A 14,614-nucleotide genomic window follows, 5' to 3' on the forward strand; every position below is an offset into this window, starting at 1 on the left:
CAGTGTTACAAGACTCCCCAGTGTTACAAGACTCCCCAGTGTTACAAGATTCCCCAGTGTTACAAGCCCCACTCCACAAAGGGGGCAGTAAAGCAACAGCAAAGAACTACAGACCAATAGCACTAACATCCCATATCATAAAAATCTTTGAAAGGGTCCTAAGAAGCAAGATCACCACCCATCTAGAAACCCATCAGTTACACAACCCAGGGCAACATGGGTTTAGAACAGGTCGCTCCTGTTTGTCTCAACTATTGGATCACTACGACAAGGTCCTAGATGCACTAGAAGACAAAAAGAATGCAGATGTAATATATACAGACTTTGCAAAAGCCTTCGACAAGTGTGACCATGGCGTAATAGCGCACAAAATGCGTGCTAAATGAATAACAGGAAAAGTCGGTCGATGGATCTATAATTTCCTCACTAACAGAACACAGAGAGTAGTCGTCAACAGAGTAAAGTCCGAGGCAGCTACGGTGAAAAGCTCTGTTCCACAAGGCACAGTACTTGCTCCCATCTTGTTCCTCATCCTCATATCCGACATAGACAAGGATGTCAGCCACAGCACCGTGTCTTCCTTTGCAGATGACACCCGAATCTGCATGACAGTGTCTTCCATTGCAGACACTGCAAGGCTCCAGGCGGACATCAACCAAATCTTTCAGTGGGCTGCAGAAAACAATATGAAGTTCAACGATGAGAAATTTCAATTACTCAGATATGGTAAACACGAGGAAATTAAATCTTCATCAGAGTACAAAACAAATTCTGGCCACAAAATAGAGCGAAACACCAACGTCAAAGACCTAGGAGTGATCATGTCGGAGGATCTCACCTTCAAGAACCATAACATTGTATCAATCGCATCTGCTAGAAAAATGACAGGATGGATAATGAGAACCTTCAAAACTAGGGAAACCAAGCCCATGATGACACTCTTCAGGTCACTTGTTCTATCTAGGCTGGAATATTGCTGCACACTAACAGCACCTTTCAAGGCAAGTGAAATTGCTGACCTAGAAAATGTACAGAGAACTTTCACGGCGCGCATAACGGAGATAAAACACCTCAATTATTGGGAGCGCTTGAGGTTCCTAAACCTGTATTCCCTGGAACGCAGGAGGGAGAGATACATGATTATATACACCTGGAAAATCCTAGAGGGACTAGTACTGAACTTGCACACGAAAATCACTTACTACGAAAGCAAAAGACTTGGCAGACGATGCACCATCCCCCCAATGAAAAGCAGGGGTGTCACTAGCACGTTAAGAGACCATACAATAAGTGTCAGGGGCTCGAGACTGTTCAACTGCCTCCCAGCATACATAAAGGGGATTACCAACAGACCCCTGGCAGTCTTCAAGCTGGCACTGGACAAGCACCTAAAGTCGGTTCCTGACCAGCCGGGCTGTAGCTCGTACGTTGGTTTGCGTGCAGCCAGCAGCAACAGCCTGGTTGATCAGGCTCTGATCCACCAGGAGGCCTGGTCACAGACCGGACCGCGGGGGCGTTGACCCCCGGAACTCTCTCCAGGTAAACTCCAGTGTTACAAGACTCCCCAGTGTTACAAGGCTCCCCAGTGTTACAAGACTCTTCAGTGTTACAAGACTCTTCAGTATTACAAGACTCCCCAGTGTTACAAGACTCTTCAGTGTTACAAGACTCTTCAGTGTTACAAGACTCCCCAGTGTTACAAGACTCTTCAGTGTTACAAGACTATTCAGTGTTACAAGACTCCCCAGTGTTACAAGACTCCCCATTGTTACACGACTCTTCAGTGTTACAAGACTCTTCAGTATTACAAGACTCCCCAGTGTTACAAGACTCCCCAGTGTTACACGACTCTTCAGTGTTACAAGACTCCCCAGTGTTACAAGACTCTTCAGTGTTACAAGACTCTTCAGTGTTAAAAGACTCCCCAGTGTTACAAGACTCTTCAGCGTTACAAGACTCCCCAGTGTTACAAGACTCTTCAGTGTTACAAGACTCTTCAGTGTTACAAGACTCTTCAGTGTTACAAGACTCCCCAGTGTTACAAGACTCTTCAGTGTTAGAAGACTCCCCAGTGTTACAAGACTCTTCAGTGTTACAAGACTCTTCAGCGTTACAAGACTCTTCAGCGTTACAAGACTCCCCAGTGTTACAAGACTCTTCAGTGTTACAAGACTCCCCAGTGTTACAAGACTCCCCAGTGTTACACGACTCTTCAGTGTTACAAGACTCTTCAGTGTTACAAGACTCCCCAGTGTTACAAGACTCCCCAGTGTTACACGACTCTTCAGTGTTACAAGACTCCTCAGTGTTACAAGACTCTTCAGTGTTACAAGACTCTTCAGTGTTACAAGACTCCCCAGTGTTACAAGACTCTTCAGTGTTACAAGACTCCCCAGTGTTACAAGACTCTTCAGTGTTACAAGACTCTTCAGTGTTACAAGACTCTTCAGTGTTACAAGACTCCCCAGTGTTACAAGACTCTTCAGTGTTACAAGACTCTTCAGTGTTACAAGACTCTTCAGTGTTACAAGACTCCCCAGTGTTACAAGACTCTTCAGTGTTACAAGACTCTTCAGTGTTACAAGACTCCCCAGTGTTACAAGACTCTTCAGTGTTACAAGACTCTTCAGTGTTACAAGACACTTCAGTGTTACAAGACTCCCCAGTGTTACAAGACTCTTCAGTGTTACAAGACTCCCCAGTGTTACAAGACTCCCCAGTGTTACAAGACTCTTCAGTGTTACAAGACTCCCCAGTGTTACAAGACTCTTCATTGTTGCAAGACTCCCCAGTGTTACAAGACTCTTCAGTGTTACAAGACTCTTCAGTGTTACAAGACTCCCCAGTGTTACAAGACTCTTCAGTGTTACAAGACTCTTCAGTGTTACAAGACTCCCCAGTGTTACAAGAATCCCCAGTGTTACAAGATTCTTCAGTGTTACAAGACTCTTCAGTGTTACAAGACTCTTCACTGTTACAAGACTCCCCAGTGTTACAAGACTCCCCAGTGTTACAAGACTCTTCAGTGTTACAAGACTCTTCAGTGTTAAAAGACTCCCCAGTGTTACAAGACTCTTCTGTGTTACAAGACTCCCCAGTGTTACAAGACTCTTCAGTGTTACAAGACTCTTCAGTGTTACAAGACTCCCCAGTGTTACAAGACTCTTCATTGTTACAAGACTCCCCAGTGTTACAAGACTCTTCAGTGTTACAAGACTCTTCAGTGTTACAAGACTCCCCAGTGTTACAAGACTCTTCAGTGTTACAAGACTCTTCAGTGTTACAAGACTCCCCAGTGTTACAAGACTCCCCAGTGTTACAAGATTCTTCAGTGTTACAAGACTCTTCAGTGTTACAAGACTCTTCACTGTTACAAGACTCCCCAGTGTTACAAGACTCCCCAGTGTTACGAGACTCTTCAGTGTTACAAGACTCTTCAGTGTTAAAGGACTCCCCAGTTTTACAAGACGCTTCAGTGTTACAAGACTCCCCAGTGTTACAAGACTCTTCAGTGTTACAAGACTCTTCAGTGTTACAAGACTCTTCAGTGTTACAAGACTCCCCAGTGTTACAAGACTCTTTAGTGTTAGAAGACTCCCCAGTGTTACAAGACTCTTCAGTGTTACAAGACTCTTCAGCGTTACAAGACTCTTCAGCGTTACAAGACTCCCCAGTGTTACAAGACTCTTCAGTGTTAAAAGACTCCCCAGTGTTACAAGACTCCCCAGTGTTACACGACTCTTCAGTGTTACAAGACTCTTCAGTGTTACAAGACTCCCCAGTGTTACAAGACTCCCCAGTGTTACAAGACTCTTCAGTGTTACAAGACTCTTCAGTGTTACAAGACTCTTCAGTGTTACAAGACTCCCCAGTGTTACAAGACTCTTCAGTGTTACAAGACTCTTCAGTGTTACAAGACTCTTCAGTGTTACAAGACTCCCCAGTGTTACAAGACTCTTCAGTGTTACAAGACTCTTCAGTGTTACAAGACTCCCCAGTGTTACAAGACTCTTCAGTGTTACAAGACTCTTCAGTGTTACAAGACACTTCAGTGTTACAAGACTCCCCAGTGTTATAAGACTCTTCAGTGTTACAAGACTCCCCAGTGTTACAAGACTCCCCAGTGTTACAAGACTCCCCAGTGTTACAAGACTCTTCAGTGTTACAAGACTCCCCAGTGTTACAAGACTCTTCATTGTTACAAGACTCCCCAGTGTTACAAGACTCTTCAGTGTTACAAGACTCTTCAGTGTTACAAGACTCCCCAGTGTTACAAGACTCTTCAGTGTTACAAGACTCTTCAGTGTTACAAGACTCCCCAGTGTTACAAGACTCCCCAGTGTTACAAGATTCTTCAGTGTTGCAAGACTCTTCAGTGTTACAAGACTCTTCACTGTTACAAGACTCCCCAGTGTTACAAGACTCCCCAGTGTTACAAGACTCCCCAGTGTTACAAGACTCTTCAGTGTTACAAGACTCTTGAGTGTTACAAGACTCTTGAGTGTTACAAGACTCTTGAGTGTTACAAGACTCTTGAGTGTTACAAGACTCTTCAGTGTTACAAGACTCTTCAGTGTTACAAGACTCCCCAGTGTTACAAGACTCCCCAGTGTTACAAGACTCCCCAGTGTTACAAGACTCCCCAGTGTTACAAGACTCTTCAGTGTTACAAGACTCTTGAGTGTTACAAGACTCTTCAGTGTTACAAGACTCTTCAGTGTTACAAGACTCTTCAGTGTTACAAGACTCCCCAGTGTTACAAGACTCTTCAGTGTTACAAGACTCTTCAGTGTTACAAGACTCCCCAGTGTTACAAGACTCTTCAGTGTTACAAGACTCTTCAGTGTTACAAGACTCTTCAGTGTTACAAGACTCCCCAGTGTTACAAGACTCTTCAGTATTACAAGACTCTTGAGTGTTACAAGACTCCCCAGTGTTACAAGACTCTTCAGTGTTACAAGACTCTTCAGTGTTACAAGACTCTTCAGTGTTACAAGACTCCCCAGTGTTACAAGACTCCCCAGTGTTACAAGACTCCCCAGTGTTATAAGACTCTTCAGTGTTATAAGACTCTTCAGTGTTAGAAGACTCCCCAGTGTTACAAGACTCTTCAGTGTTACAAGACTCTTCAGTGTTACAAGACTCTTCAGTGTTACAAGACTCTTCAGTGTTTCAAGACTCCCCAGTGTTACAAGACTCTTCAGTGTTACAAGACTCTTCAGTGTTACAAGACTCTTCAGTGTTACAAGACTCCCCAGTGTTACAAGACTCCCCAGTGTTACAAGACTCTTCAGTGTTACAAGACTCCCCAGTGTTACAAGACTCTTAATTGTTACAAGACTCCCCAGTGTTACAAGACTCCCCAGTGTTACAAGACTCTTCAGTGTTACAAGACTCCCCAGTGTTACAAGACTCTTCAGTGTTACAAGACTCTTCAGTGTTACAAGACTCTTCACTGTTACAAGACTCCCCAGTGTTACAAGACTCCCCAGTGTTACAAGACTCCCCAGTGTTACAAGACTCTTCAGTGTTACAAGACTCCCCAGTGTTACAAGACTCCCCAGTGTTACAAGACTCTTCAGTGTTACAAGACTCTTGAGTGTTACAAGACTCTTGAGTGTTACAAGATTCCCCAGTGTTACAAGACTCTTCAGTGTTACAAGACTCTTCAGTGTTACAAGACTCCCCAGTGTTACAAGACTCCCCAGTGTTACAAGACTCTTCAGTGTTACAAGACTCTTCAGTGTTACAAGACTCCCCAGTGTTACAAGACTCTTCAGTGTTACAAGACTCCCCAGTGTTACAAGACTCCCCAGTGTTACAAGACTCCCCAGTGTTACAAGACTCTTCAGTGTTACAAGACTCTTCAGTGTTACAAGACTCTTCAGTGTTACAAGACTTCCCAGTGTTACAAGACTCTTCAGTGTTACAAGACTCCCCAGTGTTTCAAGAGTATTACAAGACTCCCGAGTGTTACAAGAGTGTTACAAGACTCCCCAGTGTTACAAGAGTATTACAAGACTCCGCAGTGTTACAAGAGTATTACAAGACTCACCTATGTGACTCAGGTACCTTAATGACCTGGCCATTCCTCCTCCACCTGACCAAGGGTTCAGGGTGACCTCTGGGTGGAACGCACTCCAACAGCGCTGACTCTCCCGCTGCCACCACAGTGTCTGACGGTACAGCACGGAACTCCTCACGTAACACTGTAACAAGGAGCACCAACAACGTTATTATTGTTCATATTGCTATTGTTCTAGTTATTATTATTATTATTATTATTATTATTATTATTATTATTATTATTATTTACACCTCTCAGTGTAAATACTGTATATAAACCAAGAGGTGTGTATCTCTGTGTGTGTAAATACACAAATATATATATCTCCTAGAATATATACACTGAGAGATGCATGATTCAGTGTGTGTACACACTCAAGTGTGTATATCTCAGTGTATATACATTGAAAGGTGTATATCTCAGTATATTTACACTATACTGGAAATTTACATTAATCAGTATTTTTGGTTTTAAAGTATTCCTGACTGTTGTACAGGTGACATGCAGCCTTAATGACCTTCCTGTAGTAGACTTGAAACCTAACACACCATCCATCGTGTAGTAGATAGATTTGAAATCTAACACGCCAAGGTGAAGGATACCGTAAGGATGTTTCTGGGGTTTAACAGGAGTAACACTGCCTAAGCAACAGTCTGTTACTGCTTTCTGCACGTATTGATACGTATCTACCACAGCCTGGGTGATCAGGAACTGATCTGAGGAACTTATGCGGGTCCCCCTTGAAGACAGTCAGAGATCTGATGGTAATTAAGTAAGGAGGACGCTGAGAAGTCGGGGGCCTCTGACACTCAATGAGGTTTTCTCTTCGTGTATGGGTGACGCCTCTGCAGTGTCTGCCAGATCTCTTCCGGGTGTAAACTGTGAGTTGTCTCTCTCTCCTATCCTCCAAGGAGTACAGATCAAGAGACTTAATATATTCCCAGCAGTTCCGATGTTTGAATGTACACGAGCAGTGAAAATTCGTTGAACGTTTTGCAGATCAGCAATCTCACCTGCCTTGAAGGAGGCTGTCAGTATACAGCAGTATTCTAGCCTGTCTTGAAGGTGACTGTCAGTATACAGCAGTATTCTAGCCTGTCTTGAAGGTGACTGTCAGTATACAGCAGTATTCTAGCCTGCCATGAAGGAGGCTGTCAGTATACAGCAGTATTCCACTCTGCTTTGAAGGGGGCTGTCAGTATACAGCAGTATTCCACTCTGCTTTGAAAGAGGCTGTCAGTATACAGCAGTATTCCACTCTGCTTTGAAGGGGGCTGTCAGTATACAACAGTATTCCACTCTGCTTTGAAAGAGGCTGTCAGTATACAGCAGTATTCCAGCCTGCCATGAAGGAGGCTGTCAGTATACAGCAGTATTCCACTCTGCTTTGAAGGGGGCTGTCAGTATACAGCAGTATTCCACTCTGCTTTGAAAGAGGCTGTCAGTATACAGCAGTATTCCACTCTGCTTTGAAGGGGGCTGTCAGTATACAGCAGTATTCCACTCTGCTTTGAAAGAGGCTGTCAGTATACAGCAGTATTCCAACCACCTAGAAGGTGGTTGTCAGTATACAACAGTATTGCAGCCAACCTTGAAGGTTGCTGTCAGTATACAACAGTGTTGCAGCCAACCTTGAAGGTGGTTGTCAGTATACAACAGTGTTGCAGCCAACCTTGAAGGTGGTTGTCAGTATACAACAGTATTGCAACCACCTTGAAGGTGGTTGTCAGTATACAACAGTATTGCAGCCAACCTTGAAGGTGGTTGTCAGTATACAACAGTATTGCAACCACCTTGAAGGTGGCTGTCAGTATACAACAGTATTGGAACCACCTTGAAGGTGGTTGTCAGTATACAACAGTATTGCAACCACCTTGAAGGTGGTTGTCAGTATACAACAGTATTGCAACCACCTTGAAGGTGGTTGTCAGTATACAACAGTATTGCAACCACCTTGAAGGTGGTTGTCAGTATACAACAGTATTGCAGCAACCTTGAAGGTGGTTGTCAGTATACAACAGTATTACAACCACCTTGAAGGTGGTTGTCAGTATACAACAGTATTACAACCACCTTGAAGGTGGTTGTCAGTATACAACAGTATTACAACCACCTTGAAGGTGGTTGTCAGTATACAACAGTATTGCAGCAACCTTGAAGGTGGTTGTCAGTATACAACAGTATTACAACCACCTTGAAGGTGGTTGTCAGTATACAACAGTATTACAACCACCTTGAAGGTGGTTGTCAGTATACAACAGTACTGCAGCAACCTTGAAGGTGGTTGTCAGTATACAACAGTATTGCAGCAACCTTGAAGGTGGTTGTCAGTATACAACAGTATTGCAGCAACCTTGAAGGTGGTTGTCAGTATACAACTGTATTGCAGCAACCTTGAAGGTGGTTGTCAGTATACAACAGTATTGCAGCCAACCTTGAAGGTGGTTGTCAGTATACAACAGTATTGCAGCAACCTTGAAGGTGGTTGTCAGTATACAACAGTATTGCAGCAACCTTGAAGGTGGTTGTCAGTATACAACAGTATTGCAGCAACCTTGAAGGTGGTTGTCAGTATACAACAGTATTACAACCACCTTGAAGGTGGTTGTCAGTATACAACAGTATTGCAGCAACCTTGAAGGTGGTTGTCAGTATACAACAGTATTGCAGCAACCTTGAAGGTGGTTGTCAGTATACAACAGTATTGCAGCCAACCTTGAAGGTGGTTGTCAGTATACAACAGTATTGCAGCAACCTTGAAGGTGGTTGTCAGTATACAACAGTATTGCAGCAACCTTGAAGGTGGTTGTCAGTATACAACAGTATTGCAGCAACCTTGAAGGTGGTTGTCAGTATACAACAGTATTGCAGCCAACATTGAAGGTGGTTGTCAGTATACAACAGTATTGCAGCAACCTTGAAGGTGGTTGTCAGTATACAACAGTATTGCAGCAACCTTGAAGGTGGTTGTCAGTATACAACAGTATTGCAGCAACCTTGAAGGTGGTTGTCAGTATACAACAGTATTGCAGCAACCTTGAAGGTGGTTGTCAGTATACAACAGTATTGCAGCCAACCTTGAAGGTGGTTGTCAGTATACAACAGTATTGCAGCAACCTTGAAGGTGGTTGTCAGTATACAACAGTATTGCAGCAACCTTGAAGGTGGTTGTCAGTATACAACAGTATTGCAGCAACCTTGAAGGTGGTTGTCAGTATACAACAGTATTGCAGCAACCTTGAAGGTGGTTGTCAGTATACAACAGTATTGCAGCAACCTTGAAGGTGGTTGTCAGTATACAACAGTATTGCAGCAACCTTGAAGGTGGGCTGGAGGGAACATCATTTTCCTTGTGTTCTCTCTCTCTCTCTCTATCCATCTATCTAACTATCTATCTATGTCTCGAGAGAGAGAGAGACAGAGGGAGAGAGAGAGAGAGAGAGAGAGAGAGAGAGAGAGAGAGAGAGAGAGAGAGAGAGAGAGAGAGAGAGAGAGAGAGAGAGAGAGGCTGCTACTGCTAAGTACAAAGCATGGCGAAGGTATAAGAGACATCCTACCACCTATAACAGGAACTTGCACATGCAAGCCTGTAGGCATATGGGTGATGTTCAAAAGTGGGCCATTGCTAAATGGGAGGTGGATACTAAAAGAAAGTTAGCATCAGGTAGGGTAGGCTCCAAAACCTGGTGGTCCCTGGTCAAGGACAGACAAGGTTATCTGCCTGATGAACTTATTCCACCTCTAAATCGACAGGATGGGACCACCTCTACTAGTAGTCAAGAGAAGGCGGACCTCTTTGCTGAACACTTTGCTACCAAAATGCAAGTTCCTGATCCAGCAAGGAACCCTCCTTGTGTCAAAACTGTCAGTGGTGACAATAAGGCAGGAGGCGGTGCATTTCCTTCTTAAATCACTTGACCAAGAAAAGGCTGTGGGCCCAGACAGTTGAGCCCAAGATTGTTGAGAAGATGTGCAGACCAGCTAGCAGCACCTCTAACTCGCATCTTTCAGCACTGCCTAGTACAGTGTAAATGGCCCTCTCTATGGAAAGAGGCAAATGTAGTCCCTGTTCACAAAAAGAAGAGCAGAGCAGAAATCAGCAACTACAGACCAGTGTCACTCCTGTCAATCACTGGTAAGATATAACAATGGTTATAAATGACCATAATTTTTAAAGGGGTGGACCGGAAAGCCAGCGGAAGGCCTCGGTCAGATGACCAAAAGCTCCAAAGGCGGGTCATCATCTGACTAAGACCCGCGTCAGGATACATTTGTCCTGTTTCCTGACGAACCTTACCTAACCTAACCTAACTGGTAAGATCCTTGAGACAATAATCTCAAGACAAATGACAGAGTTTTTTGACTACCACTCACTACTTTGTGATCGTCAATATGGCTTCAGGAAAGGTTACTCTGCTGCTGATCTGTTATTAAACCTCTCCACTAAGTGGCACCAGTCACTGGATGAATCCAAAGTCAGCTGTGTGGTAGCACAGGACATTGCTGGCGCTCTCGACCGGGTGTGGCACCAGGGCCTCTTAGCAAAACTTCAAGCACTGGGAATTGCAGGCTCTAAGCTATGTCTCCTCAGTGATTACCTTCATGGTAGATCTCTAAGTGTAGTTCTCAATGAAACGGAATCAGCAAGACATCCTATTTGGGCAAGTGTTCCACAAGGAAGCGTGCTGGGTCCATTTTTATGGAATGTCTACTTCAACGACCTTCTTCATCTCATCCCAGAATCACATGCATATGCAGACGACTGTACACTGACATTCACTTATCCAAGAGAAGAAATGCCAGCTGCTCTAAGCTACATCAATCACCAGCTGAGCGCTATATCAGCTTGGGGAAATAGATGGCAGGTAACATTTGCACCTGAGAAAACGCAAATGATGATCGCCTCTAGGCACCATGATGGTAATGCTGGTGCAGTAGTAAGGATGAATGGGAGGGTGTTGGCACCTGGAGAAGAAGTTGATATCCTTGGGGTGAAATTTGACTCCAAACTAACCATGAAGAACCATGTTGTAAATCTTGCAAACAAGGCAGCCAGGAAGCTTACAGCACTTCGCCGTATCTCGCATCTGCTTGACAGTAGGGGTTGCAAGATCCTGTACGAGGCACAAGTACGCTCACACCTTGAGTATGCTCCACTTTCTTGGTTTGCCTGCCCCCCCCCTCTCATCTGCGACTGCTTGACAGAGTAGAGAACAGAGCAAGACGTCTCATCTCTCGCCTGGACCCATCTTGGATAGATCTGTCATTTCAGCAGAGCCTTCAACATAGGAGGGATGTGGGTGGCCTTACTGTTATATACAAGGCCAATATTGTCAAAATACCACACTTGGATCCACTTCGAGGACAGCGTGAAACAAGCTTTTATGCCACAAGACGGGCAGAAAGCAGCAACTTCACTCTGGCTGCACCCTTCTCCAGAACATCACTCCATCTGAGATCATACATACCCAGGATGACTCAAGTATGGAACACATTCGTACAGCATAATGATGTCAACGAGATAAAGTCAGTTGATCAAATGAAAATGCTGGCCCACAGATGGCTCCAACTTCATCCTGTTCCCTACTTGTATGTCTCATAACAATAAAAATGCTTTCAAATGAGCTGATGTAGGTAACAGCTCTTAGCTTGCCAATAAAGTTAGGAATCCTTAACCTGTAAATAGCTTGTCAATAAAGCTAGGGATCCTTAACCTTGTCAAACCCTGTGTAAAAAAAAAAAAAAAAAAAAAGAGAGAGAGAGAGAGAGAGTCGTTCCCTCTACAAGTGAAGACGACTAATAACATATCTCTTCAAAGACTGACAGTACAGCACAAAGGGAAACTCTGGATAGAGAACAATGAATCACGAACTGACTGCATCAACTAGAGTCCAGCAGAGACAGAGGGAACACAGAGCCATTAATGGAATTCGAAGAAATCCCAAATACTTTTTCTCTTAAGCAAAATCCATGGCCAAAACCACAGCCAGTGCGATGCCTTTACTTAAAGGAGATGGAGCGTACACACTAAGGATGTGAAGTCAAAATACAAATCAGTATTCAGTGAACAACGACACAAATAACTTTCCACAACTGTGACTCAAGACACTGCCAACATCTCTACAGCAATTTCGATGTAGCACCCTCCCCAGATGACTTCGAAGAAGCCGTCGACAGCATGTCCACACACACTGCCCCAGGACCAGACTCAACAAATCAATCCAAAAAAAAAAATCCGATTGAGGCTTTTAATATTTCATGGAGGAGAAGCCTGGACACAGATGTCATCCTACAGTCACTGGAATCGATGATATCAACGTATTTCACACAGGTGGCAGTGAAGCACCTGTGGAAACACCTGTGGAAACATACAGACCGCCAGCACTGGCCTCCACATGTCAAAATCTTTGAGTGGGTTATAAGAAACAAGATTGTCCATCACCAGGAAGAAAAACACTTCCTCAGTCTCCTCTGTCTCAGTAAATTGTTTAGTAACATTAATCTGATGAATGAGACACTTGTGCAGCATTAAGCTGATGAATGAGACACTTGTGCAACATTAATCTGATGAATGAGACACTTGTGCAACATTAATCTGATGAATGAGACACTTGTGCAACAATAATCTGATGAATGAGACACTTGTGCAACATTAAGCTGATGAGACACTTGTGCAACATTAACCTGATGAGACACTTGTGCAACATTAATTTGATGAATGAGACACTTGTGCAACTTTAATCTGATGAATGAGACACTTGTGCAACATTAAGCTGATGAGACACTTGTGCAACATTAACCTGATGAGACACTTGTGCAACATTAATTTGATGAATGAGACACTTGTGCAACTTTAATCTGATGAATGAGACACTTGTGCAACATTAAGCTGATGAATGAGACACTTGTGGAACATTAAGCTGATGAATGAGACACTTGTGGAACATTAAGCTGATGAATGAGACACTTGTGCAACATTAATCTGATGAATGAGACACTTGTGGAACATTAAGCTGATGAATGAGACACTTGTGCAACATTAAGCTGATGAATGAGACACTTGTGCAGCATTAAGCTGATGAATGAGACACTTGTGCAGCTTTAAGCTGATGAATGAGACACTTGTGCAGCATTAAGCTGATGAATGAGACACTTGTGCAGCATTAAGCTGATGAATGAGACACTTGTGCAACATTAAGCTGATGAATGAGACACTTGTGCAGCATTAAGCTGATGAATGAGACACTTGTGCAGCATTAAGCTGATGAATGAGACACTTGTGCAACATTAAGCTGATGAATGAGACACTTTTGCAGCATTAAGCTGATGAATGAGACACTTGTGCAGCATTAAGCTGATGAATGAGACACTTGTGCAGCATTAAGCTGATGAATGAGACACTTGTGCAACATTAACCTGATGAATGAGACACTTGTGCAGCATTAAGCTGATGAATGAGACACTTGTGCAGCATTAAGCTGATGAATGAGACACTTGTGCAACATTAAGCTGATGAATGAGACACTTGTGCAGCATTAAGCTGATGAATGAGACACTTGTGCAGCATTAAGCTGATGAATGAGACACTTGTGCAACATTAACCTGATGAGACACTTGTGCAACATTAATCTGATGAATGAGACACTTGTGGAACATTAAGCTGATGAATGAGACACTTGTGCAACATTAAGCTGATGAATGAGACACTTGTGCAGCATTAAGCTGATGAATGAGACACTTGTGCAGCATTAAGCTGATGAATGAGACACTTGTGCAGCATTAAGCTGATGAATGAGACACTTGTGCAGCATTAAGCTGATGAATGAGACACTTGTGCAGCATTAAGCTGATGAATGAGACACTTGTGCAACATTAATCTGATGAATGAGACACTTGTGCAACAATAATCTGATGAATGAGACACTTGTGCAACATTAAGCTGATGAGACACTTGTGCAACATTAATTTGATGAATGAGACACTTGTGCAACATTAAGCTGATGAATGAGACACTTGTGCAGCATTAAGCTGATGAATGAGACACTTGTGCAGCATTAAGCTGATGAATGAGACACTTGTGGAACATTAAGCTGATGAATGAGACACTTGTGCAACATTAAGCTGATGAATGAGACACTTGTGCCACATTAAGCTGATGAATGAGACACTTGTGCAACATTAAGCTGATGAATGAGACACTTGTGCAGCATTAAGCTGATGAATGAGACACTTGTGCAGCATTAAGCTGATGAATGAGACACTTGTGGAACATTAAGCTGATGAATGAGACACTTGTGCAACATTAAGCTGATGAATGAGACACTTGTGCAACATTAAGCTGATGAATGAGACACTTGTGCAGCATTAAGCTGATGAATGAGACACTTGTGCAACATTAACCTGATGAGACACTTGTGCAACATTAATCTGATGAATGAGACACTTGTGGAACATTAAGCTGATGAATGAGACACTTGTGCAACATTAAGCTGATGAATGAGACACTTGTGCAGCATTAAGCTGATGAATGAGACACTTGTGCAGCAT

General features: G+C 43.3%; 1 protein-coding gene across 1 annotated transcript in view; it reads right to left on the reverse strand.

Moving 5' to 3' along the window:
- Window positions 1-14,614, reverse strand: part of LOC128697097 (roundabout homolog 2) — a 124,234-nt gene that overhangs the window by 60,614 nt on the left and 49,006 nt on the right. Inside the window, exon 4 of the mRNA XM_070095090.1 lies at window positions 6,056-6,209. Coding sequence (XP_069951191.1) covers window positions 6,056-6,209 — 154 coding nt within the window. The remainder of the gene's footprint in view (window positions 1-6,055; window positions 6,210-14,614) is intronic.

This window comes from Cherax quadricarinatus, chromosome 49 (assembly GCF_038502225.1).
Source record: "Cherax quadricarinatus isolate ZL_2023a chromosome 49, ASM3850222v1, whole genome shotgun sequence".
Classification (NCBI taxonomy): domain Eukaryota; kingdom Metazoa; phylum Arthropoda; class Malacostraca; order Decapoda; family Parastacidae; genus Cherax; species Cherax quadricarinatus.